This window comes from Rhincodon typus, chromosome 10 (genome assembly GCF_021869965.1).
Source record: "Rhincodon typus isolate 14 chromosome 10, sRhiTyp1.1, whole genome shotgun sequence".
Lineage (NCBI taxonomy): Eukaryota > Metazoa > Chordata > Chondrichthyes > Orectolobiformes > Rhincodontidae > Rhincodon > Rhincodon typus.
In genome coordinates, this window is record NC_063341.1 from 60084369 (window position 1) to 60109096 (window position 24728).

Consider the following 24728-nt stretch of genomic DNA (forward strand, 5'->3'; position numbering starts at 1 on the left):
TGTTGCTCTACAGGAATTGGATGTCGGATAACAGTTTGATAAGACAGATGTTGTCAGTGGATTGGATGTTTTCAGGGCATTTTTAAGGCAGTAGTTTATGAGCTTGAACTGTAGAGTAACAGTTAATATATTTGTGATTGCATAACATGCTGTACAAAATTCTATCCACAGCCCTGATCATTTTTCTGCTGCTGACGATTCACATTCTTTCTGTCCCCCACCTACCCCTCCTTCATAATGTGTTGCTACAGGCCAGTCACATTCAACCACCTTCCCCAGTTCCCAATGTCCTAATCAACAAATTACAGGGTCACATGTTTACAGTGACAACCTGCTGATCATGTTACATTAAGGACCTGAAATCAAAATAGATCATGTTCCTACAATGCCTCCCCCAAGTTCTACTGCCCACTGATTGTCTGATTTACATACAATACTGAAGACGTCTCAGTCTCAAAAGTGCACATCTAAATTATTTCACTTCACTGCCTGTACAGAGCAACTTGTAACCGGAATACGGCCAGCATAACTGGCAGATTTTCTTATGTTTGAGTGTAAATAATATTCTGGGCAGAGTGCAAACAGCAAAACTGCTTGGGGTGGATAATAAGCATACAATGAAACACACTCAATTTTTCAATCATCAATTTAAATAGATAGTAAATCAGATAAGCTATATAATTCTATCACATTTTCTTCTGTATTGCTCTGTGTAATTATTAATGGCTAATCACCAATCATTTCTGGTGCAAGGCGGCAACGGAATAATAGGGCTGCGTGTGGGCACTTGCCCGGGGCCCATCTGCTCTCATCTGCTTTAATTCTTTGTTTCACTTTTGCTATATTTTCCTTTCCTTTTGGTCTTCTTCTGTTCTGTGGCAGGTTGGTTGGCAGCACTGGCACTGCAGCCGTATTGGAGTGGCGGACGTGACTTCTCCTGGTGATAGGAGGCCAGCGGTAGATGAGTGCATTCTCCCACCATTCAGGGCCTGTGGCAGCAGCAGCGAGGTCAGTCTCCCGGCATTGGGGGCCGGTGGCAGCGGCAGCAAAGATCCTCCAGCGATCAGGGGTGGCAGCAGCGGATTCTTCAAGATGGCAGCATTGACAACGTGACATCTGCAGCCGAAACAGGATTTGTGGCCCAGCGGCAGCGTGGCCAGGCAGTGGAGCCAGTGACAATTGGTTGTAGGGCGAGTGTGGGTTCAGCAGCATCAGCGAAGCAGGCCCAGTGGTGAAGAGATGGCGACTAAGTTGCGATGATTTATACATTGGTGGGTACAGCACGGGCAGCTGCAAGGCAGTAAAGATCTCCCTTATGGTTAGGTGCCAGCATGAACAGGGTAAGAAAGACTGATACTCTGAACTTTTTACTTCTTTATTTTTCTAATTTATTCCTATGACCTATAATGCTGGACTATTTATTTCTTTACTTTTCTTTTTTTATTTCCTAGGAATTTGGTATTAAGTATCTACACCAAAGTACTTTTGTACCTAAGATAGCACTGTAATGCGGTGACTGTAAACTTTTCATTGTACTCATTTGAGTACATGTGACAATGAAACTAATCCAACTCAATTCAATTCAAGAGAGGAAAAATAATTCAAACAGATGCATCCACTTATCAGAGCTTGAAATTCGTGTATGGATTAATGGTTAGATCTAGGATTGTTGATGCAGTTTTAGAGAATATCATCCTGGATTGCCTAATGGGTACATCAATATAATGACTTTTCCATGGAAAAGTTAAGAAGAGGGCAAATTTGATTTTACCTCCTGCTGAAAATGCAAAGCTGCAGCTATGCTGAACATTAAGGTCTTTGAATGAATTCAAACTGACAAAAGCTACAGATGAAATGGATTTGGCCCATGCTTAAATTATGATTGCAACGTACAAATAATAGTCATTTCTTTCCACATCAATGCAATAATCTGATGCATGTAGCATTTCGCTGATTCCATTCCTTTCACCTTTCATTAAAGTCCTGTCCCATTACCATGCCAGTTTCCCAACAAACTATTTTCACTCTTTTGTTCCCCCAACATCTGCACCAAGTCACTTCTTGTCCTAGATGATGTTATCCCTCATTTTAATTCATCATTTTCACTCTTCTGAGTTCACTATCTTTCCATACCTTAATCCCTCTTTTCATGTAAACTTCTCAGCCCATATTCATGACCCCTCCCTTGACCTTGCCATCTCACATAGCTTTGCTATTTCTATAGCATCAATCACAGAAAAGGCTTTTCTTGATTAGTTTTACGTATCACTCATCACCCGCACCCTGCTTCCATTCTCCAAACCATACCACCTCTATATCTGCTGCTGATTAAAAAATCTTCTCCTCCAATTTTCCTACTACTGCACTCTCTCATTCCCAACTGCACTCTCTCATTCCCAACTTCTTAATCTTTTACCTTCTGCTCACTGCCAGTTCTACCTGATCCACACAATGCACTAATACATCCTGCATTCACCTGTGCAAACTGCCTACTGTTCTAGAATTATACTTCTGTTACTGCATGCCATCTTCTGAAACTATTTCTCATCACCGTGTCTCCAAACTCTCCTCCAATAGGAAGTGGAAAGAGTTTATGGGTTTCTTTGTCACTTAGATTGAGACTATCTGATCCGCTGTCTCTGCCATTTCCCTGAGCTCCAAACCTCCTTGAAAGCTCCACACTGCTTAGCCCTGTACATTTCTCTAGAAATGAAGGAAGGTAGGAGAAATTCATGCTCTCTCCATGCTCAACCTGTCCATAAGAACCACCCTCTACTCTCACGACCTTATTTCCAATACACTACTGACTATGCTACTTCCCTTCCTACTTTCCATGATTGCTGTTATAGTTAATGACTCTCTCTCATTAGGTTCTGTCTGTTTCTCCTTTAAATCTGCACGCACTACCTCTTCTTAAAAATACACTCACACTCCATTCTTGCAAACCACCATCCCATCTTCAACTTCACATTCCTCTCTAAAGTCCTTGAATATGTTGTCATTAATTCTGCCACAATATTGAGATGGCTTTTATCAAATACAAAAACTACATCCTGCTTGATTGTCACAAAGGCAAACTATCTGCACAAATCATCCTTCTGAATGTGTCTGCAGCCTTTTAAAACAGCTGATCATACCAGCCTTATTCATTGACACTCCACTAGCATCCTGTTGGCTGGGATTGCTCTCATGTGGTTCCACTCTTACAATCTAATCATAGCCATCAGAGCTTCTCTTCACTGTCCTGCACTGTTACTCCTAGTAATCTCCAAGTGATCTATTTCTCATATACATGTTGCAATGCAGTAATATCATCCAAAAACAAAACCTCACTTTCCACAAGTATGCTAAAATATTCAGTTTTACTTCACTAGCACATCTCTCATCCCCTCCACCTTCTATGAATCATCAGACCCCTTGTCCAGCATCCAGTACCAGATGGACAGAAATGACCTACAATTAAATATTGGCAAGTCTGAAGACAATGTCAATATATATAAATGATTTGGATGAAAATGTAGGAGGTTGGATTAGTAAGTTTACAGACGATACGGAAATTGGTGGAATTGCAGATAGCGAGGAAAGTGGTCAAAGGATATAGTAGTATAAAGATCAGTTGGAAAGTTGGGTGGAGAAATGGCAGACAGAGTTTAATCTTGGACAAATGCAAGTTAATGAATTTTGAAAGTCAAATGCAAAAAGAGAGTATACAGTAAATGGAGCACTGACATACAGAGGGACTTTGGGGTGCATGTCCATAGCTCCCTGAAAGTGGCAATGTAAGTGGATAAAGTGGTCAAGGTGGGGTTAGCATGTTTGCCTTCATCAGTTTGGGCATTGTGTCTAAAAGTTGACCAGTCATGTAGCAACTTAAGTTAGGCCACATTTGGAGTATTCTGTGCAGTTCCAGTAACTTCACTATAGGTAGGATGTGGAGGCTTTGGACAGGGTACTAAAAATGTTTATCAGGATGTGCCTGGATCTGAATGTATTAGCTATAAAGATAAACTTGCATTGTTTTCACTAGATCCGTGGAGGCTGAAGGGTGACCAGACAGAAATATATAAAATTATGAGACATGGATAGGGTGAGGGGCATAGATTTAAGGTGAGAGCAGGAATGTTTTAAAGGAGATGTACGAGTTAAGTTCTTTTGCACAGAAGGCGGTAGGTGCCTGAAATGGTAGAAGCAGATATAGTAGCAATGTTTAAGAGGTATTTAGACAGACATATGAACAGACAGGGAATAGAGGAATATGGACCACGTGCAAGCAGATGGGAATAGTTTAGAATGGCATCGTGTTCAGCCCAGACAAAGAGCCTGTTCCTGTGCTATATTGTTTTATGTTCTGTGTCCATGTCTTCATATTCCCAGACCCATAACATGGCCCATATCTGCCCTTGCATTGGCTTTTCCGCTGAAACTTTTATCTTTGTTGCTTCCAAACTTGATTCTTCCAAAGCACACTCATGGCATGTCTCCCATGTTCTGCCCACTGTAAATTCAAGGTTACTCAAAACTCTACCATGCAAAATCCCACCAAACCCTGTTCACTCATTTCCCCTGTGCTTGTTGACTTACATGGGTAATGCCTTGATTTTAAAATCTCGTCCATGTTTTTATATCCTTCCATGTCCTAGTTCTGTCCCATCTCTATAATTTTCTATATTTCTGTAATCCTCTGAGATCTCTGCAGTCCTCGAATTCAAGCCTCTTAAGAATCATTGATGTTAATTGTTTCACCATTGGTGGTAGTGACTTCTACTGCCCAGTTCCTAAACTCCTGTAATTGTCTTCCCAAATCTTTCTTACTTCTCTAACTTTTGTTTCTTCTTCAGTGTTGTTAAAACCTACTCTACTGCACAAGCTTTTGTTCTTCTGCCCTAATAGCCCCTTATAAAGCTAAATGTAATCATGTAATTCTCCTACAAAGCACCTCGGGATAGTTTATTAGAAAGAAAAATGTAGACTTATGTAGCAATTTTCACAGCCACCTGACATCTCAAAGGGCTTCACAGTCCATTAAGTACTTGTGAAGTGTAGTCACTGGTTAAATGTAAGAAATGCAGCCTCTAACTTTCAAACAACAAACTCCCACACACAGCAATGTGATAATGATCAGATAATCTGCTTTTGTAATGTTGCAGGATAAATATTGGTTAGGAGACAAAGGATAGCTCTTCTCCAAAAATGTCAGACTTGCTACATTTTCATCCAAATTATTAATGTATATTACAAAAAACAGAGGTCCCAGCACTGATCCTTGCAGAATGTAACTGGTCACAGACCTCCAGTCAGAGAAACACACCTCCACAAATACCCTATGTCTTCTATGACCAAGCCAATTTTACATTTAATTTACCAACTCACCGTGAATCCCATGTGACCTAATCTTCTGGACCAACCTACCACAACGGACCTTCTTAAATGCTTTAGTAACACCCATGTAGACAACTTCCACTGCCTAATCCTCATCAATCATCTTTGTCATTCCCTCAACAAAATCAATCAAATTTGTGAGACAAGACCTCTCCTGCACAAAGCCATGTTGATTATCCCTAATAAGTTCCTCTCCGAATGCAAGTAAATCCTGTCCCTAAGAATCTTCTCCAATAATTTCCCTACCACATGTAAAAGCTGAAAGATTATTGCAAAGATGAATACAAACACCATGTGTCAGAGAAGATTAGCACGGGAGCAGTGTTTGTAGAAGATCTAAAGACATTGTCCTCAGACTTCCCCATATTTAATTGGAGATCACTTTTGTTCATCTGGTACTGGACGTTGGACCCGGAGTTTGATACATCTATCTGGGCAAGCAAAAGAAGATTTAGTTTAAAGTCTCCTCTGACAGATGGTACATCAGACAATGCAGAACTTCCTTCATACTGCATTGGAAAGTCAAACTTGATTTATGTGCTCAAGCGCTGGAGTGGGAATTGAGCCTAGAACATTTTGACCTAAAGGTGAGAGAGCTACCCACTGAGCTACAATTGATAGAAGATCCAATAAAGGTGCCTAAATACAAATTGCAGAATTTCTTACCTGCATAATATGGACATTGTCAGCACGGTGAATCTCTGTGTCCTTCAACAGTTTCTTTTGTAATGTTGCAATACTTTTTTCTAAGTGGTTTCTTTGTCGCCCAAACTCCTTCTGAATGTCCGAGTCAACAGCTGCAATTTCAAACTAGCAAAGAAAGCAAATAGAGTTAAACATAGATGAATAGTGAATTCATTTGAGGTGCCAAGTAAATTGGATTTATCTAAACTCTGAATTCCATGAATTGAAAATCAGCTTTTCTCAGAAAATGAGGCAGAGTCAAAAATTTGGCAGTTAAGGACCACTGCTCCCCTAATTATTTTTCTTCTGCATTGGTATCTGAGATTCGTGTGCAGCAGTGACTTCCAGAATCAAAAGTCATTCCTGCAAGTGATGTCAACACAGTGATAACCATGCACAGAATCCAAACAAACAGATTTGCTACAGCACAGAAGGAGGCAATTTTGGCCAGAGTGCCAAATAAGCATCATTGCCTACTGTCAATCTCCTGCTTTGTCCCCATACACCTGCTCACTATTTCTATCCAAATAATCATCCAATACCCTCTCAATGCCTCAACTGAATCTGCCTGCACCACATTTCCAGGAAGTGAATTCAATACCCTAACTACATTTTCTTTATTTATTCATGGGATATGGGCATCACTGGACTGACTAGCATTTATTTTCCACCAATTTAAATTCACGCCCTCTTGTTCTTTTTCCTTCTACCACTGGGAATAGCTTATCTCGATCCACTCTACCCAGTCCACTCATGATTTTGAATACCTTTATCAAATTTCCTCTCAGCCTTCTTCTCAGAAGGAGAACAAAACTAACTTCTTCAATCAACCCTTATTCTGAAGTTTCTCATTTCTGGAACCATTCTTGTCAATCACTTCTGCATTCTCTCCAATGCAGTCACATCTTTCCTATAATGTGGCACCCAGAACTATACACAATATTCCAGCTTGTCTATTAAGTGTCATATAGAAGTTCAACATCATCTCCTTACTCTAGTACTCTATGCCCCTATTAATAAAGCTGAGGACATTGTATGCTTTAATAACTGCTCTCTCCAATTATCCTGACACCTTCAATGGTCTATGCACATGTACACCTATTGAACCTCACCTGACACCTATCTGCCCACTCCACCAACTTGTCAATGTCCTTCTGTAGTTCCACATTGTCCTTCTCTCAGATTATAACTCTTCCAAGTTTCGTGTCATCTGCAAACTTTGAAATTGACCCATGCACAGATCCAGATTTTTTTTATATATCAGGGAAAGCAAAGGTCCCAATACTGACCCCTGGGGATCTCCACTACAAACCTACTTCTATCCCAAAAAATATCCATTGAACATTACTCTCTATGTCCTATCACTCAGTCAATTTTCCATCTGCATTACTACTATTTCTTTTATAATACATGATCTATAACTTTCCACACAACTCTGTTATGTGGCGCTTATCAAATGCCTTCTGGAAATCCATGTACACCATATCAACAGTATTACTTTCATCAAGTAAAAAAATTCCAGCAATTTACTTTGATTGGAAAGTAACCTGCTCAATTTTAATGGCTCTCCTGTCCATCTTCAAATCTGTGGCTAGAATTAAAATTAATTCAAAAAGGAAAAATGACTGGGTTATCATGAAATAGCTCTTGTAAATAGCCAACCCAGACTCAATGAGTCTAATGGCCTTCTTCTGCACTATACGACTTTATGATTCTAAATCTGGACCTCCGTCTGGACTGTAACCTCAATTTTAGCTCAGTCCCAAGGCTACAAAAGGCACCTTTAAAGAATAGCCATTGCTCCACAAACTTAGTTGTCTAGCCCAAAGTTCTGGAATTTTGCCCTAAAATCTATTTATTTAAGATGTTCTTTAAAACAGAGGGCCGCAGATTTTTGGGTTGAAAAAGGGATATAGGGAAAGTGTGGGAAGATGGAGGTGAGGTAGAAACAGGGCAGGGTGGGCTCAGCAATACATCCCTGTTCTTGTAATCTAGCCCTCTCGAAATGAATGCTATAATTGCATTTGTCTTCCTAACTGCCAACTGAACTTACATGTTAACCTTAAGAGAATTGTGAACTAAGACTCCTAAGTTTCTTTGTGTTTCAGACTTAGGGAGCTTTTCCTCATTTAGAAAATAGTCTACGCCTATATTCTTCCTACCAAAGTACATAACCTCTCACTGTCCCACAAGTTTTTACAATTGCCTAAAAAGAAAATGTTTGGCTTAGATAGATCTGAGTCCAATATAGGCAGAAATAGGAGAATTCATAATAGGTATGGAGAAATGGCAAAGAAGTTAAATGATTACTTTTAGTCTACGTTCAGAGGAAGATACAAGAAACCTCCCAGAATTGGAGATCCAAGGGACCAGGGAGAATAAGGAATTGAAGGAAATTAGTATGAATGTTATGTTGAAGAGATTAAAAGGACTGAAGGTTGATATGGCACTGGGACATGACATTGTACATTCCAGAGTGTTGAAAGTAGTAGATATGTAGATATGGATATAGTGGATGCATTGGGGGAAGGCCTATATAAGAAATTAAATAAATTCACGATTTATGGGCAGCACGGTGGCTCAGCGGTTAACACTACTGCCTCACAGGACAGGGACCTGGGTTGGATTCCAGCCTTGGATGGCACGGTGGCACAGTGGTTAGCACTGCTGCCTCACAGTGCCAGGGACCTGGGTTCAATTCTATCCTCGGGCAAATGTCTGTGTGGAGTTTGCACATTCTCCCCGTGTCTGCACGGGTTTCCTCTGGGTGCTCCGGTTTCCTCCCACAGTCCAAAGATGTGCAGGTTAGGTGGATTGGCCATGCTAAATTACCCATAGTGTTCAGGGATTTGTACATTAGGTGGGTTGTAGGGGAATGGGTTTGGGTGGGTGCTCTGAGGGTTGGTGTGGACTTGTTGGGCTGAGGGCCTGTTTCCACACTGTAGGGATTCTATGATTCTAATGGATGACTGTCAGCGTGGAATTTGCACATTCTCCGTGTGTCTGCATGGGTTTCTGCCGGGTGTCTGGTATCCTCCCACTCCAAAGATGTGTGGGTTATGTGGATTAGCCATGGTAAATTGCTCCGTAGTATCCAGGGATGTACAGGCTAGCCATGGTAAATGTAGGGTTACGGGAGTAGGATGGGTTTGGGTGGGAAGCTCTTCAGAGGGTTGGTCCAAACTTGATGGACTAAATGACCTCTGTCTGCACTGTAGAGACCCTATGATTTAAAAAGAGAGGGAGAGAGAAAATAAGGAAGTACAGATCTGTTAGCCTTACGTCAGTAGCAGGGAAATTGCCAGAACACATTATTTAGGATGTGATAAGTAGTCATATAATGATTTGATTGGACATTTTTGAATGTTTGACAAACCTGTTGGAATTTTTTTGAGGACATTACTAACATAATTGAAAAAGGGGAGGTGATCAACATAGTCACTTGAATTTTCAGAAGGCTTTTATAAAATTCCTCATAGAAAGTTGGCTAACAAAATTTTAAAAAATGGGATAGGAGGTAATGGCATGGATAAAGGATTGGGTCTAAAGCAGAAAAATAGAGTGTAGGAACAAATAGACCATTCTTATGCTGGCAAGTAGTAAATTAATGGGGTTCTGCAAGGATGCACACTTGGACTCCATCTGGTCACAATATATATCAACGATCTGGATGAAATGAAAGATTTCCAAGTTCGCAGACAACACGTAGCCAGGTAAGAATAGGTGCTGTAAGGAAGGTGCAAAGTGGTTTCAAGAGGATTTGGATAGACTTGGTAAGTGGGCAAAGCTATGGCAAATTGGAAAGAAATGTGGGGGTATCCACTTTAGAAGGAAGAACATTTAGGCAAAGTATTTCTTAAACGGTAAGAGGTTAGGAAGTGCCAAGAGACCTAGATGTACTTGTCAATAAGCCATTGAAGGCTAACATGCAAGTGCAGCCGGTAATTAGGTAGGCTAATGGTATGATAACTCTTATCGCAAGAGAAGTGGAGTACAGGAGTAGCTTCAGTTGTACAGAAATTTGATTATACCATACCTCAAACACTGTGTGCAATTTTGGTTTCCTTATCTTAGGAAGGATATTGTTGTGATAAGTCGACCAGACTGGTTGCTAGGATGGCAGGACTGTCCTATAAAAACAGATTGGATAAAGGAGGGCCTGTTTTCTCTGGAGTTTCAAAGGTTGAGAGGTGATCACATTGAAACCTACAAAATACTAAAGGGCTAGACAGTGCGGATGCAAGTAAGCTGTTTCCCTTGGCTGGGGAGTCTAATACAAACAGACACAATTTCAAAAACAAGGAGAAAGCTACCAAGGACCAAGAGGAGGAGACTTTTTGTGAACCATTGGAATTCTCTATCCCAGAGGACTCTGTGAAGTTCAATCTTTGTTTGACAGATTTCTAAATACCAATGATGTAAAGGATATAAGGTTAGTGTGGGGAAAAAGACACTGAAGTTGGTCATCAGTCATGATCATACTGAATGGTAGAGAAAACTCAATGGGCTAAGTGGCCATCTCCAGTTCCAGTAGCTTGCACGTTGTTCTCCGAATCTTACACATCCAATAAAATATAGAACATAAATTTGAGGGGAAGAACAACCTGCTAACTTAAGATAAGCATTTACATTTCATAATTGTTTAAAATGTGTTAAAATCATAGAGAAAACAAATCATTTGGCTTTAATACCTGGACTTTTATGGACTAAAAATAATGTTAAAAAGACACTGCTGATCTAAAATGACTGCTGTGATCACCTGACCAGCAACACACATGGAATACATGAAACCAGCCACCCTGGAATTACCATTTTAAAGGTGATCTGAAACCCAAAGATACATCATAAAATTCACATCTCTAGTTTTACTCACACTAGCATGATAACTTAATGTATTGGTGATGAAAAGTAACCTACAAGTGTTCAGTTTGAAAAAGACAATGAAGCTAGACTTGGAATACACGAATAAACCACACTTCAGTAGCTTCTTTTGAGCAAAAATGAAAAAAAAAGCAACATGAATGATATCTGCAAAGATACTGGAAGCACTTCTCTCAATATCAGAAAGTTGCTGATGAAAAGCAACTTGGAACAGCATTCATTCACTAGGAATTCCAAAACATGTGTAGCTTTGAATTTTGGAAGAAACAAGACAGCAGCTAAACAGTTGAATTTAGGTCTTTTAATTCCTGAAACCCAAGGGACTCTTAAGAATTGTGACTGCATTTGCCTTCACCTTCCTGTCAGTACTAGACATTCCTACAAAGCATCTCTTCTTTGTACACTCATTACCTGGTTTTGTGTATATTTGTATTATAGTTCAATTTTTGGGGGTGATAGTAGGTAATAATACTCCACTCTCTTTCACCTCAGAAAATCTTAATCTTAAGGCTCTCCTTAATTTTTGATCTGAGTAACTAAGTTTCATTAAAGTATTATAGCTATTTGCAGCTGAATGAGGGGGGTGGGGTTGAGAAAAGATGGGGGCAGGGGCCCCTCCTCATATAGTGTAATAAATTGTATTCAATAATTGCATTTCAACTGATAAGTTAATTCGCAGCTTCTGAAACAGTCTTTAACCAATACAACTGTACAGCAGCACACAAATCACTGCTTAAGCTTCTAACTGCAGGGTTAATACACAGTTTTAAGGCAGCAGGTGTTGTGGAGAAATAAAATTGACTGAAATTCCTCATTATGTAAATTTTATTGATAAAACACAAATAGTAAATCTTACAGAAAATGAGGTTAATCTGATTTTGATAGCCTGAAGTGAGGCACAGATATACACATGGAACTTATCAGAACAAATTGAGGTGTATAAGAGAAAATAATAGGAAAGAAAGAGGGTTGTCTAGTCTAATTGTTTTACGATAGGTTTAGGGTTAACTAACAAGCTAATGACCTTGTGACCCTCACCACAGGAGAAAGACGTTTCATCATATTTGTCTAGGAGTCGATTCTCTTTGTGATAGAGCAGAGTTTCAAAAGCTGCATTATTTAAGAAAGTAAAGGGAACAGATTTCTCTCTGATACCAAGTGATCTCACAGGTAAGCAAATGCTGTCACTTAAGAAACTTACCACTTCTGACTGTGGCACGTATTTCTCATAGAGTTGCCACACACTATCTTTCAGTTTCTTTGGATCCTGAATAAATGCTACACAGTTGTACAAATCTGTCTTAAAACGTTTGACAACAGACTCTACATTTCGCACCTGAAAATGAGAAGATAGGAAATGATTAAATGACTTGAATGACAAAGATTGAGAAGATAGAGGAACTATTAAACAAAAACCTATTTAGAATGCTTGGAAGATAGGAGGAACTGCCGATGCTGGAGAATCTGAGATAACCCAAAACATCAGCCTTCCTGCTCCTCTGATGCTGCTTGGCCTGCTGTGTTCATCCAGCTCCACACCTTGTTATCTTAGAATGCTTGGTTTTGTTTTGTGAATGAACGCAATATTTGGTAGTGTGTTAATTCCATTTTCTATGTATCCATGTTAACATGTATTTGCTATTTAAACAAGCAGGCCAAAATCTTTTGCAATTTACAATATCCTAGGAGTAGGAACAATTTTTAAAATGTACTTGTTCACTTCGGGATATAGACATTGCTGGCTAGACCATTATTTATCCCAATTTCCCTTCAGAAGTACTTTTGTAATGATGTACTTATGTAAGATATGATTTGTCTGGTTAGCATGCAAAACAATACTTTTCACTGTGCCTCGGTACATGTGACAATAATAAATCAAATCAAATCAAATTAAAGTGGTGGTCAGTTTCTTCTTTGAACCACTAAAAACCACGTGATGTAGGTATATGCCCAATGTTGAAAAAAAAAAGGTCCTCAGCATTTCTGGGCCCTATCTTGCCTGTATCAGCCGTGCTTCCACTTGAGAAATATTATGGAGAATGGTCAATTATGGCCAAAAGAGGCCACGTGCAGTGGCGCAAGGTCTAATCAGGAGTCAACATGAGAGGGTCACCTCTTGGAGGCCTTTATTGTGGCTGCGACTGAAGAAAGACTAATGATGGAACAGGAGGTGAGGTTGGAAATTTTTGGTTTAACATTAGCACTGTCAGTGGCAGCAGTAACCATGTCAAATTTTCTGCAGTGGTCTGCCATTGGCCACAGGCTTTCCATTTTCACTGAATTAAAGTTAATTGTCAAGATCCCTGCTGTAGATTCACCTCTTGTGAGCTTCTGGTTGCTACTTGGTAAATTTTCCCAGGCAGTCCTATTTATCTTATTGACCTTCTCAGCTTGTGGTTTAATTGGCTTCATGTCGCTGTGGGAAATATCACTGCAGTGAAACTGACTCTGGAACAATAGCTTGAAAGCGGAAGCACATTGAAAGTTGGCCAGATGCAATTTTCACGATTCCTGCTGCATCACATCCTCCCACCTTGAAACGCATCTCAAAATCCATCTTCAGGAACTGCAAAAAATTTTGGCCATGTTCTTTTAAAGTATGCAAGGACAGATAGAAGAGGTCTATGTATTTAGCTTGCTCTCTGTAAACATCTTCCCTTATACTTATACCTCTTCATCCTATATATTCCTTTTTAAAAAAGAGTAGATCAAAGTAGGAATCTAATAATGGAAGGTTTAGTTGCCTAATTTTCAAAGACTTTTGAATGTTGATGAGAATCTCACCATCTTCCAGAGCAAAAAATATTAACAAGTAAAAGGACATTTGGCAAATACAACAGTAATACTTTCTGAATTGATTCAGACAAATAAAGAGAAAGTAGACAGAAGAAAAATGTGCAATAATATCAGGACTTTTATGATGTCAGTGCATTACGGCCAATGTACTGCTTTTGGAGCACACAGTCACTATTATAATATTGAAAACACTTTCAGGTAGTGTTGAGAAATAAATATTGGGTAGGACACTGTGAAGAGCTATCCTCTGTCTCTGAAATAATGTCATTGTGTCTTTTATCTTCATCTGAATGTGCAAATTGGACCTGGTTTAATGCCTCATCTGAAAAATGGCTCTTTCAATAATGCAGTACTCCCTTAGCATTGCACTAAAATGTAACTAGAATTGATTTCCCAGTCATCAGAGCAGGACTTGAACTATTAACTTCTGACTTATGCAAGAGGGTTACTCTGAGCCTATGTCAACACCTTAATAGTGATGTCAATGCATCTTTGTACTGATTCTAATATTTGTAGTGGCAAAAACCCAGGACTTTCTCCTCTTAAGACTATGGGTTATGGGGCAAATAAAATTTTCAGGATTGATACTTTTGTCTAAATAAAAGGAGTTTTGGTACAGATTAGCATGCTCTAACAGAACAGGAATGAATGGCTAAATAGTTGGTATATTTTTGGGTAACAAAGCAAATTAAGGTATATGGAAATAATGCAGGAAGACAGAGTTGGAGTAAACGATCAGCCATGATCGTATTAAACAGTAGTGCATGTGCAAAGGACCAAGTGGGTTACTCATGTTCCTATTCCTTAGTTCTTAGGAATGGATTACTTCTGTTCCTTTGGTGATGCCACTGGTAGTGAGCCTGTTATGATTAGGTGTCCTTAGACCAAATATTTGTATAAACAAGGGATGGAATTTAACGGTCACAGGGAGCAATCTGTTCACTGGCTGGAAACACGTGAAAATGCTGTCCCATTTTCATAAGAACAAGGGGCCTTTGAGCCCCTTGAACCTGCTCCACTATTCAGATCATGGCTCATCAGCAACTCAACGCTGTTTTCCTGCACCATTTCTATATCTCTTGATGTCATTGCTAATTAGGAATCTGTCAATCTCTGCCTTGAATTTACTTAATGAGTGTGTTTCCACAGCTGGCTGGGAGAGAGAAATCCAAAGTTCACGAACCTTTGAGTGACAAAATTCCTCCACAACTCCGTCATAACCTGTGCTTCTGAGATTGTGTCACCTGGTTCTCGACTCCATAGACAGAGGAAACATTGTTTATCTTGTCTATCCCTTTTAAAAATTTGTCAGTTTCTATGAGACCTCTTCTTAATCTTCCAAACTCTGGAGAAAACCAGGCCCTGTCTTTTCAATCTCGCTTCACAGGAGAGTCCTACCATCCTGCCATTCCCAGGAATTATCTGCTGTATTAAGTACCAATTGGGCCTTCCCTTCCCAACCTCAAGCTTCCTATTTCTTAAGATGGGAAAACTACCCCCGAAATCCTGGTGCAGGGTACATTTCCTGACCCTGAGAGCTGCTGGCATATCAGAAACAGTCAGCTCTCAGGTACCACCGGTGGGCACTGAGAGTATTGCAGTGTTCCTTACACCAGGGATTAATGATAGAGCCCCAGGAAATAAGCAGCAGTGAGGTGGCTTGTTTTAGGCTCCGAGTCATTATTCCAGGTTCCTCACACAAATGTTTCCATCTGGCATGTGGTTGGCAAGGAGGGTCTCCCTACCTGCCAAGATTTCCTCGTGATAGGACCACGTGACATGCAATCCTTGCCCATGGCTGAAGCAGCAGTAGGAAGAAGTCCTTAAGTGGCCAACTACATTGGTCTTTAGGCAGGATCTTTGTCTTTGAGCCTCCCCAAGAAGGAATTACAGGGAAATGGGATAGGGGAGTTATTTCCATCATGCATCTTTCTGTCTGATTACAAAGTATTCTCCTGCCCTTTCCACCGCCTTCCTGCAGGTTGGGGTGTGCACTAAATTCTGACCTAGAAGTAAATCAATGTTTCAGATATTCAGAATGGATTGAATTGCTATCCCACATTGCATGTTTGGTGGCAGGGAGATTTTAATCAGGTGAGATAGTGGCAGGTGAGCACACCACAGCCTCCCATCTCCTCATAAGTAAGCCTGTGGTGAGGAGGACCATGAATAGCCTTTCCCTCCACCTGAGGGCCTTAAACAGGCAACTAATTCTCACTTAATGCTCACTTAGTGACAGTGGGATAACACTGTCATTAGTTTAAGTCAGCCATGGGTGGGTAATTTGCCAAGTGAGGCACAGTGATGCACAAGCATGTGTAAAATTCCTTGCAGACTCCTACTGAGAGTTCCTTGTACTAAAGTACTTCATGCTTGATCAAGGAACCTGACATTAGATTTGGTGGTCTTAGTGACAGCCAACCCCTAACTAATGCTAGTGACACAGCCTTCTCCCACACAGTACAGTGTGCCCCATTCTGTGGCCTCTCTCCTATCATCATATATCTATGATCTGGAATCCAATGGCACTAGGTCTCCCTGTCGACACTGCTGTTCTGATTGGCCAGAAGCACTCGGTAGGCAAGACCTTTGCCTCTTGGGTTCTTGATCTTGGTGTAGGTCAGCTGCTGTCCATTTTTAGGAGTCTTTTCTAAAAGATATGATGCAGGGCTCTTGCTAGATCTCCAGTTGGGAGAGACCATCATTGCTTATTTGGTTTGATTTGATTTATTAGGCTCAATAAAGAAAGTTGGAACAAGAAGTGAGTGCTTCATTTTGCTAAATATTCTTTAATTCAATATTTTATACAGTAAAAAGGAATGATGGTTACTCAGTTGGCTGGGCAGCTAGCATATTGTTTAGATTAATGACAACTACCTGGTTCATTTCCCAATCCAGCTGGAACAGATTTGGCACCTGCCTCCTCACCCCATTCTAGAAAGTGGAAGGCAAAGGGAAATGACCACTGACATCACTGCCAAGAAAACTAGCTCAAATGAAGCAACCAATAAACCAAGAATCTATGATCAGGAAGAATGCACTCAAAGGTAGTTTAAGTAAAAAACACCAACATCAGGAACACAGCAGCTTACTCTCCTGAATTTGAAACTTTAGTAGCTTATGTAAATCTCATACGTGGTTGGAGACCAAATTATCAAAATACATTCTAAACAAATGATCAAAAATGCATCTAATGCATGTGCAAGATACATTTTGATAGATTTTATGCTCAAATATACAATGTAGATACAATTAAAGTTGAGAATTTATCTAGTTGTTTTGCAAGAGCAAAGCAGTGTTTGTATATATGCATTTGCCCAAGCATGTATTTGCATATGGCTAAATGTATGCATTACACTATCTAACCTTCTCCATCTCTTTACGCATCTCTGCTTCTGTTGCTTTTAGTTTCTGTTTGAGTTCTCCAATATTAAGTTCCAGCTGGGCGTTATGTTTATGAAACAGCTCCAATTCAGTTTCCATCTGTAGAGGGATCAATGATACAAGTATGTTTAGAAACAAAAACTGAAATAACTATTGATGCTGGAAATCAGAAACTAAAACAGAAATTGCTGGATTGCTGGAAAAACTCAGCAGGTCTGACAGCATCTGAGGAGAGAAATCAGAGTTAACATTTCAGGTTCAGTGATCCTTCCTCAGAACTGATGGTAGCTAGGAAAAAGTGGTTTTTATATAGAAGGGTGGAGGAAGGGAGTAAGAAGTAAATGATAGGTAGAGATAGAGCCCAAAGAGAGAGAAGAACAGTTGGACAGACAAAGGAGTGGATAACAAACAGGCTAGGAGAATGAATAACTATTAATGGGGACTGTGAAATTGTTTAGAAATTGATAAACAATGATTAGGCTTTTCTAAAGGAAGCTTTTATTTCTAATGCAGGTTTCTATTAGTTTTTAATCCCATAGACTATGAGATCTTTATGCTTGTTAATGGCAAGAGCCAACCCATTAACAAACTCCGAGAATGCTGGAGAAACTCAGCAGATCTGGCAGCATCTGTGAAGAGAGAAAGAGTTAATATTTTGAGTCCAGTATGAACTAGTTGATGTACTGTACTTAGATTTTCAGAACTCCTGAGTTCTGAAGAAGAATCATAATGGACTTGAAACAATAATGTTTCTTTCTCTGCAGATGTTGCCAGATCTGCTAAGTTTCTCCAGCATTCTCTGTGTTTCTTTCAGATTTCCAGCATCTGCAGTGTTTTGCCTTTATTCAAGAGACAATTCCTTCAAAGGTACAAATAATCAAATCCAGCTATCTGAAATTCAAATGTTTTGATTAAACATGCATGCATTTTATTTATTAGTAACGATGAGTAAAATAACTTACTGGCTTGATGGGCTAAGAGTTGAATTGGTGTGTTGACCAATTATTGGCTTCAGCTGACTGGCTTTTCCAATGCTTCAACTGATCTGACCATTCCTCTAGCTCAATCAGCCCAAACCACCCAACTCAAATTGCTTGCCCCAAAAACTAGCGAGATTGAAAATCTAGTGTGGACTTGGCCTCAAGCCCACCATATAGCTGCTGTATGTGCCTGCAGTTTCAATGATAATTAAATTACCGCAAAATGATTTAGTACTAAGGATATAAGGGATAATACAAATAGAGTATGTTCCCAACACAAAAATGGCTACTGTAATCCATCTGTACAAGCATAGTTACACCCAAGATGTCACGACACATAACATTAAATTGTTCTTAGCTCCTGAATCTGGGAAACAGAAAGAAGTGAGAAGTTGGGAATGACAACTAACCGTTGAGAATACAGCAGCATAGACAGTAAGCTGGCTACAAAAATAGAAAAGTGCAAACACTGTTTAAAAGCTATTTGGTGAAAGATTGTTGAAACACATGAATAATGTTCCTCAAGGAACAGTACTAAGACCAGCGTTATTCACTCCTTACATATGTAAGGAAAGGGAGGCAGAACACAGTTTAGAAACTGGTGTTCTCAAATTGAGAATACAATTACAAAAGATGAATAACTGAATATAACAATAATTATTAAACTTGCACAATGGATATTTAAATAAGAAACTAACTTCATGACAGTCATGTGTGAGGTGCTGCTAAATGCTTTAAACTTTTAGATTGTAGCAAGACTGAATGAAATTGTCACAGAATATCACACTGCAATGTCGAATTTATGCACATGTGCATTTGTTGCTCTGTCTAGCAGTTGTGTTTCCCATAAATGCAGCCTAATAGAAATACAAGCTATTCCAAAAGTTCTAATTTATTTCCTGAAGACTTACTTGCTGTATTTGCTCTTTCATTTCTTTTATATCATTTTCTCGCGGCTCAATCTGTTTTTTAAGTTCTTTAATTTTGTAATCCAGAACAAATTTAAACTTTTCCAGTTCTTGATTCTTTTTCTTGAGATCATAGATGCGCTTTTCCTGCATATGTACATAATGTTAGGTTAAGTTTGATTTTAATTTTACAGGTCTGAAACTGACTACAGTTAGCATATCTTTCTAAGTTGGGAATTGAAATTCAACTAATATCTATTTTGAGATCAAGGCAATAACTTCAATATTTGTATAACTAAAGCAAATTGTGATTCATCCAAGAATGGAAATCTGATAAATAACACAAAAGCATTAGAGTGATTGAGATAATTTATGGAGATGTAAAACCAGGAAACAGTGCACCTGGTCCGATATCTTCTGCTGTTGTCACCCAGAGGAACAAGATAACTAGTTGTTTCATGCTAAGTAATGTGAGATATTTTATCAGCTATTCAGTGTTTGAATTACATTTTTATTACAGAGCACTGTAAAACTGTTTGTGATATTTTCCATTTTATATTCTATTTTATAATTCAGATTCTAAGATCAAGTGTACATTTCCATGATGTTTTAAATATGATGCCCTGATTGCTATTAGCAATTTTTTAATAGTATGGAGTGAATTTTATGGGATTTGGGGAGGTCGTATTCCTCATCACCTGCACACCTCACTGCAAACCAGTCTGTCAGCACAACACTGATTTAAAGCTGGCTGACCTGAACTGACAATATGGTGTCCTACTTAAAGGGCTCTAACCATTCAAATCGACCACCAGCTAAGTCGATTCAGCACAGTCAGAAGGAAGTATTGGCCATGACTGGGACTACAGGCAGTTGTGATAAAAAGAAAACAGGAAAGAGGTGAAGGAGTAGGCCATTCAATATAATAATGGCTGATCATCCACCTCACTACTCTGTTCCTGCTGTCTCCCCATACCCTTGGATTCCTTCAGCCTTAAGAACTATATCTATCACTTTCTTGATTTTTGAAGCTTTGGTCTCACTGCTTTCTGTGGCAGAGAATTCCACAGAATCAACACTGTCTGGCTGAAGACATTTCTCCTCATCTCCGTCCTGAAAGGACTATCCTGTACCCTTAAATTGTGAACCCTGGTTCTAGTCTCCTCAGTCATCGGGAACATCCTTCCTGCATTTACGCTGTCTAGATGTGTTAGAGTTTTATAGGTTTCTATAAGATCCATCTCCATTCTTCTAAACTCCAGTGATTACAGTCCTAACCGATCCAACCTCTCTCCACACACCGGTCCTGTCACCCCCAGGAATCAGTTTGGTAAACCTTCATTGCGCTTTCTCCCTGAACATCTTTCCCCAGATAAGGAGACCAAAACTACTCACAATATTCCAGGTGTGGTCTCACCATGGCCCAATACAACTGCAGTAAAACATCCCTGCTCCTGTGCTCGAATTCTCTCGCTATGAAGGCCAACAGATATTTGCCTTCTTCACCGCCTGCAGCACCTGCATGGTTACCTTCAGTGACTGGTGTACAGTGACGCGTAGGTCTGATTACACTTTCCCCTTTCCCAATCTATCATCATTCAGATAATCACCTGCCTTCCTGTTTTGCTACCAGAATAGATATCCTCACATTGATCACATTATGCTTCATCTGCCGTGCATTTGCTCACTCACTTAAGTTGTTCAAATTACATTGAAGCATCTCTGCATCCTCCTCACAGCTCACCCTCCCACCAAGCTTCGAGTCATCTGCAAATTTAGAGAGATTACCTTTAATTCTCCCAACTGAATCATTAATATATATTGTGACTATCTGGGGCCCAAGCACTGATCCCTGCAATATCCCACTAAGTACAGCTTGCCACCCACAAAAAGACACTACTCTTTGGTTCCTGTCTCCCAACCAGTTCTGTATATATGTCAGTACACTTCCCCAATCCCATGTGCTTTAATTTTACGTACTAATTTCTTATGTGGGACATCACTGAAAGTTTTCTGAAAGTCCAAGTAAATTACATCCACTAACTCCTCCTTCTCAACTCTACTAGTTACATCCTCAAAAAAATTCCAGCAGGTTTGTCAAGAATGATTCCCCTTTTGTAAATCCATACTGATTCTGACTGATCCTGTCCCCGTTTTCCAAGTTCTCCGCTTTTAAATGTTTTATAATAGAGTCTAGCAGTTACCTCACTATTGATGTCTGTTTAACTAGTCTATTGTTTCCTGTTTTCTTTCTGACACTTTTTTTTAAACAGTAAGGTTATAGTGGCTAATCTCGAATCCATAGGAACTGAGTATACAGAGTCTACAGAATCTTGAAAGATGATCATTAATGCATCCACTATTTCTAGCGACACTCCCTTAAATGCTCTGGGATGTAGATTATCAGACCTTGGGGTTTTATTGGCCTTGAATCCCACCTAAATCCCCAACACCAATTCCCTACTAATACTGATTTCCTTCAGTTCCTCACTCTCACTGGACCCTCTGTTTCCCAATATTTTTGGGATTTTTTTGGATCCTGCTTTGTGAAGTCAGAACTTACATATGCATTTAATGGGTCTGTTCCCCTTTATAAATTCCCCTGCGTCTGACTGCATTTATTTTCACTAATTTTTTCTCTTCATATATTGATAGAAGTTTCTGCAATCAGTTGGAATGCTCTCCACAAGCTTACTCTCGTACTCAATATTCCCACTCTTAAATCAATCTCTTTCTCCTCCTTTGTTGAAATCTAAAGTGCTCCCAATCCTCTGGTCTGCTGCTTTTCTGTCCAGTTTGTAAGGTTTCCCCCACACATAAAGGTAAATCCAGGGATCTTGCTTAAGGAAGGATTAGGGACCCTCAAAATAGAGATGGAATGCAGTGGAGGTTAGATTTTAGAGATTGGTGGGGTGCAAATTACAAGTAGTAGGTATGCTTCCTTCCCTTTCCTTCACAACTTTCAACATGAGTTCTTAAAGTTGCAGATTCGCAGTCTTCCCCTGAAGCACATATTTTTGCAGCGGAGGCAAAACATTAATATCCATTGATTGGCAACTTAAGTGCCTCTATAGACCTAAAGGCATGTTGGCTGCCTGCACCTGCAATTTAGGGTAGAGTCTGGGGATGTGCTGGCCACTTGTTTTATATTTTTGCACACTCCCCTTCTACCAAGCCATGTTCACATATACCGAAAAGAAGTCAGAAAATTCACTCCAATCATTCAGTTTACTTCATATCTCTTTATAAACTAAAATAAGCTGCTTATAAATTGCAAAATTACACACGGTTTAATATCTAATTGCCTTTTCCAATGTTAGCAGGTTAATTGGTCTACATGTATTTTTCTACACAATTGTACATTTCATTGTTTTAATCCATTCTCCTTTACGGTGTAAGTCTGTAATTACCACTGGCATATTGGCCAACTGCCTCCTAGTTGCCTGACCTTGTCCTGAATAGTTTCATCACGTTCTAAGATTTCTTTCTTGAGACCTTGGATGTCTTTCTCCAGTGACCTGATAACTCCATGTAGTTTTTGGTGTTCACTCTTCAACTTCTCAATCTCTCCCTGCTTGTCTTCAATTTCTTTCTGCAAACTGGTAAACTGAAAAAGCAAGAAATGAGGGAGACAGATAAAATACTCTATCATTCAAGGCCATTTTCAGAGACAGACAAATGTGAATTTGGATGCTGTGAGAGGAAAAGAATGATCATACGAATATTTCAAAGGGGCTTTTTGCTCTATTCTGAACACTTCTATCATTGTGCCACATTATGGCAAAAAGATTTACAGTATATCAGATGAGAACAGGATTGAGGTTCAAGGACCTATGTTCAAACAACCTCTGGAACTCAGGCCTGGATTTCCATTTGCCAATTACATGAGTGCAGGGTGGAATTTTGCCTAGTGTGCTAAGCTCTGAAGATATTTAATCTGTAGGATTTTAAAATCGATTCAAAAAAATAATGAGCCCTCTGTCTTCTTATACCTTTTTTCTCATGATTCCTGTCTCTCCCTTCAACCGGAGATTTGCCTCTTTTTCGTCTCTAAGATTTCGTTCATATTTAATTTTAATGTCCTGTATTTCACGGTCAGCATCCTCTTCTATCTGTTTCTTTGTTTCATCAGATTCTTTAATCTGTTGCCTGGACTCTTCCTGCAGCTGAGGCAATTGAAAGGAGATTGTGAAGTGAACAGAATAATACAAAAATACAACACAGTACAAAAAACAGTAATTCTCTATTCTTATCCACCCTACCTTCAGTCATTTGTATGTGCATTGGGACTCCTACAATTAAATGAGCTGTCAGATTCACTTTTCCAGAAACCTCCTAAATAGGGCCCAAGCCATTTGTTCACTGTGCAGGCTTGATGCAGAAATAGGGCACCTCAAAGCCATCTTGCAGGATAATAGCTATCTTGATCAGATCATTTCTCACTGTACATTGTGCACACTCATGAATGGGCTGATGGTCATCATTTTTGGTCATAAAAAGTGCCCAGCCTATCTCAGATCAACCGCAAGGTAAGGAAACTCAGGTTTAGGCAACATGTGAAACTAATGATTTTACTTTTGTTTTGATCCCAGCTAATGTTATTACTTGACAAGTCAGATTGTGGACTGCAATCTAGCTTAATAGGTCATATTTTGTTTTGTTTTGTTTTTAACAAAGTGGTCTATCACCAAGACAGAAACACACGATTCAAATGTTGTTTTGACTATAAAATGGAGTTTATTAAATAAATAAAATGAAGATAACATAGAATAAACTAAATAATTTAGTTATAAACCAAATTGGAAGAGTTTTAAAAACAGTGTAAAAGTATAATTCCATTAATCCAAAAACTCTCCTTTGTGACAATACTACAGCTAGAAGAGATGTGTTTTGTCCTGGTTTTTCTTAATGAAGAAAGGTTGAGACAGACATGCAGTCTACTTACAACCAATAGACTAAACAGCTTCTGAAACCTTAGGTTTTAAAATAAATTGGAATAGAAGCAGAATGAATGGGTGGGGTCAAGTTCCCACAGAACCAGGATTAGTTTTGGCTTTCAGCAGTTGCTGAGGTCTTGATGCTGGATGTGGAAGCTCTTCTTCCTCTCTCTGTTACAGCTAAAAGCTGGGGCTCTCTTCCTGCTGCTAGAATTGCATGTGAGGCGATCTATATATATATAATTTTGTTAAGCATTTCAATAGAGTTACAGTTCAGCCAAATCTTTTATTTTATTTATTTTGTTCCCTTTTTTAACTATACTGTAAAAATAAAGTGTGTTTTGTTTAACATCAAGTAGTTTGACCAATCAAATTGCATCTGCAAGGGACCGCCTTACACTTACCGTTAAAATAAGAAAATATTAGGGTCTAGATTATCTTCTTATATTTTGAGGAGGTTTGGTCTGGTCCATAACACTTCACAAGTTTTAAAAAAACAACATCCCATGTACAGTATCCAACTACAACCCTTGAACAATACTTATACCGGAACCAGTTTCTCTGACACCTCAATGTATTTAAAGTAACTGTGACTTCAACTTCGAGGCCGGCGCCTCTGATAGGGAGCTATTCCTAGAGCTATCAAACATGATAAGTTTAAATAAACGTAGTTTCAAGTCCTCTTTAGGGTACTGTCCAACATTTCTAGTCTGGGACTATCACTAAATCCTATTCTCAAATAATCTACTTTACTATATTCTTTCCTTTCCCTAGTCAAT

General features: G+C 39.3%; 1 protein-coding gene across 3 annotated transcripts in view; it reads right to left on the reverse strand.

The window, feature by feature from the left end:
- The window catches only part of cfap57 (cilia and flagella associated protein 57), a 69714-nt gene that overhangs the window by 5175 nt on the left and 39811 nt on the right, over positions 1 to 24728 (reverse strand). For 2 of the 3 annotated variants that reach the window (XM_048601982.1, XM_020522526.2), the window contains 6 exons: positions 23005 to 23178; positions 22461 to 22619; positions 19016 to 19159; positions 17107 to 17223; positions 12146 to 12280; positions 6046 to 6189 (listed from right to left, as the gene is read on the reverse strand). In XM_048601982.1, coding sequence (XP_048457939.1) covers positions 6046 to 6189; positions 12146 to 12280; positions 17107 to 17223; positions 19016 to 19159; positions 22461 to 22619; positions 23005 to 23178 — 873 coding nt within the window. The remainder of the gene's footprint in view (positions 1 to 6045; positions 6190 to 12145; positions 12281 to 17106; positions 17224 to 19015; positions 19160 to 22460; positions 22620 to 23004; positions 23179 to 24728) is intronic. The other variant, XM_048601981.1, reaches the window with a different exon arrangement.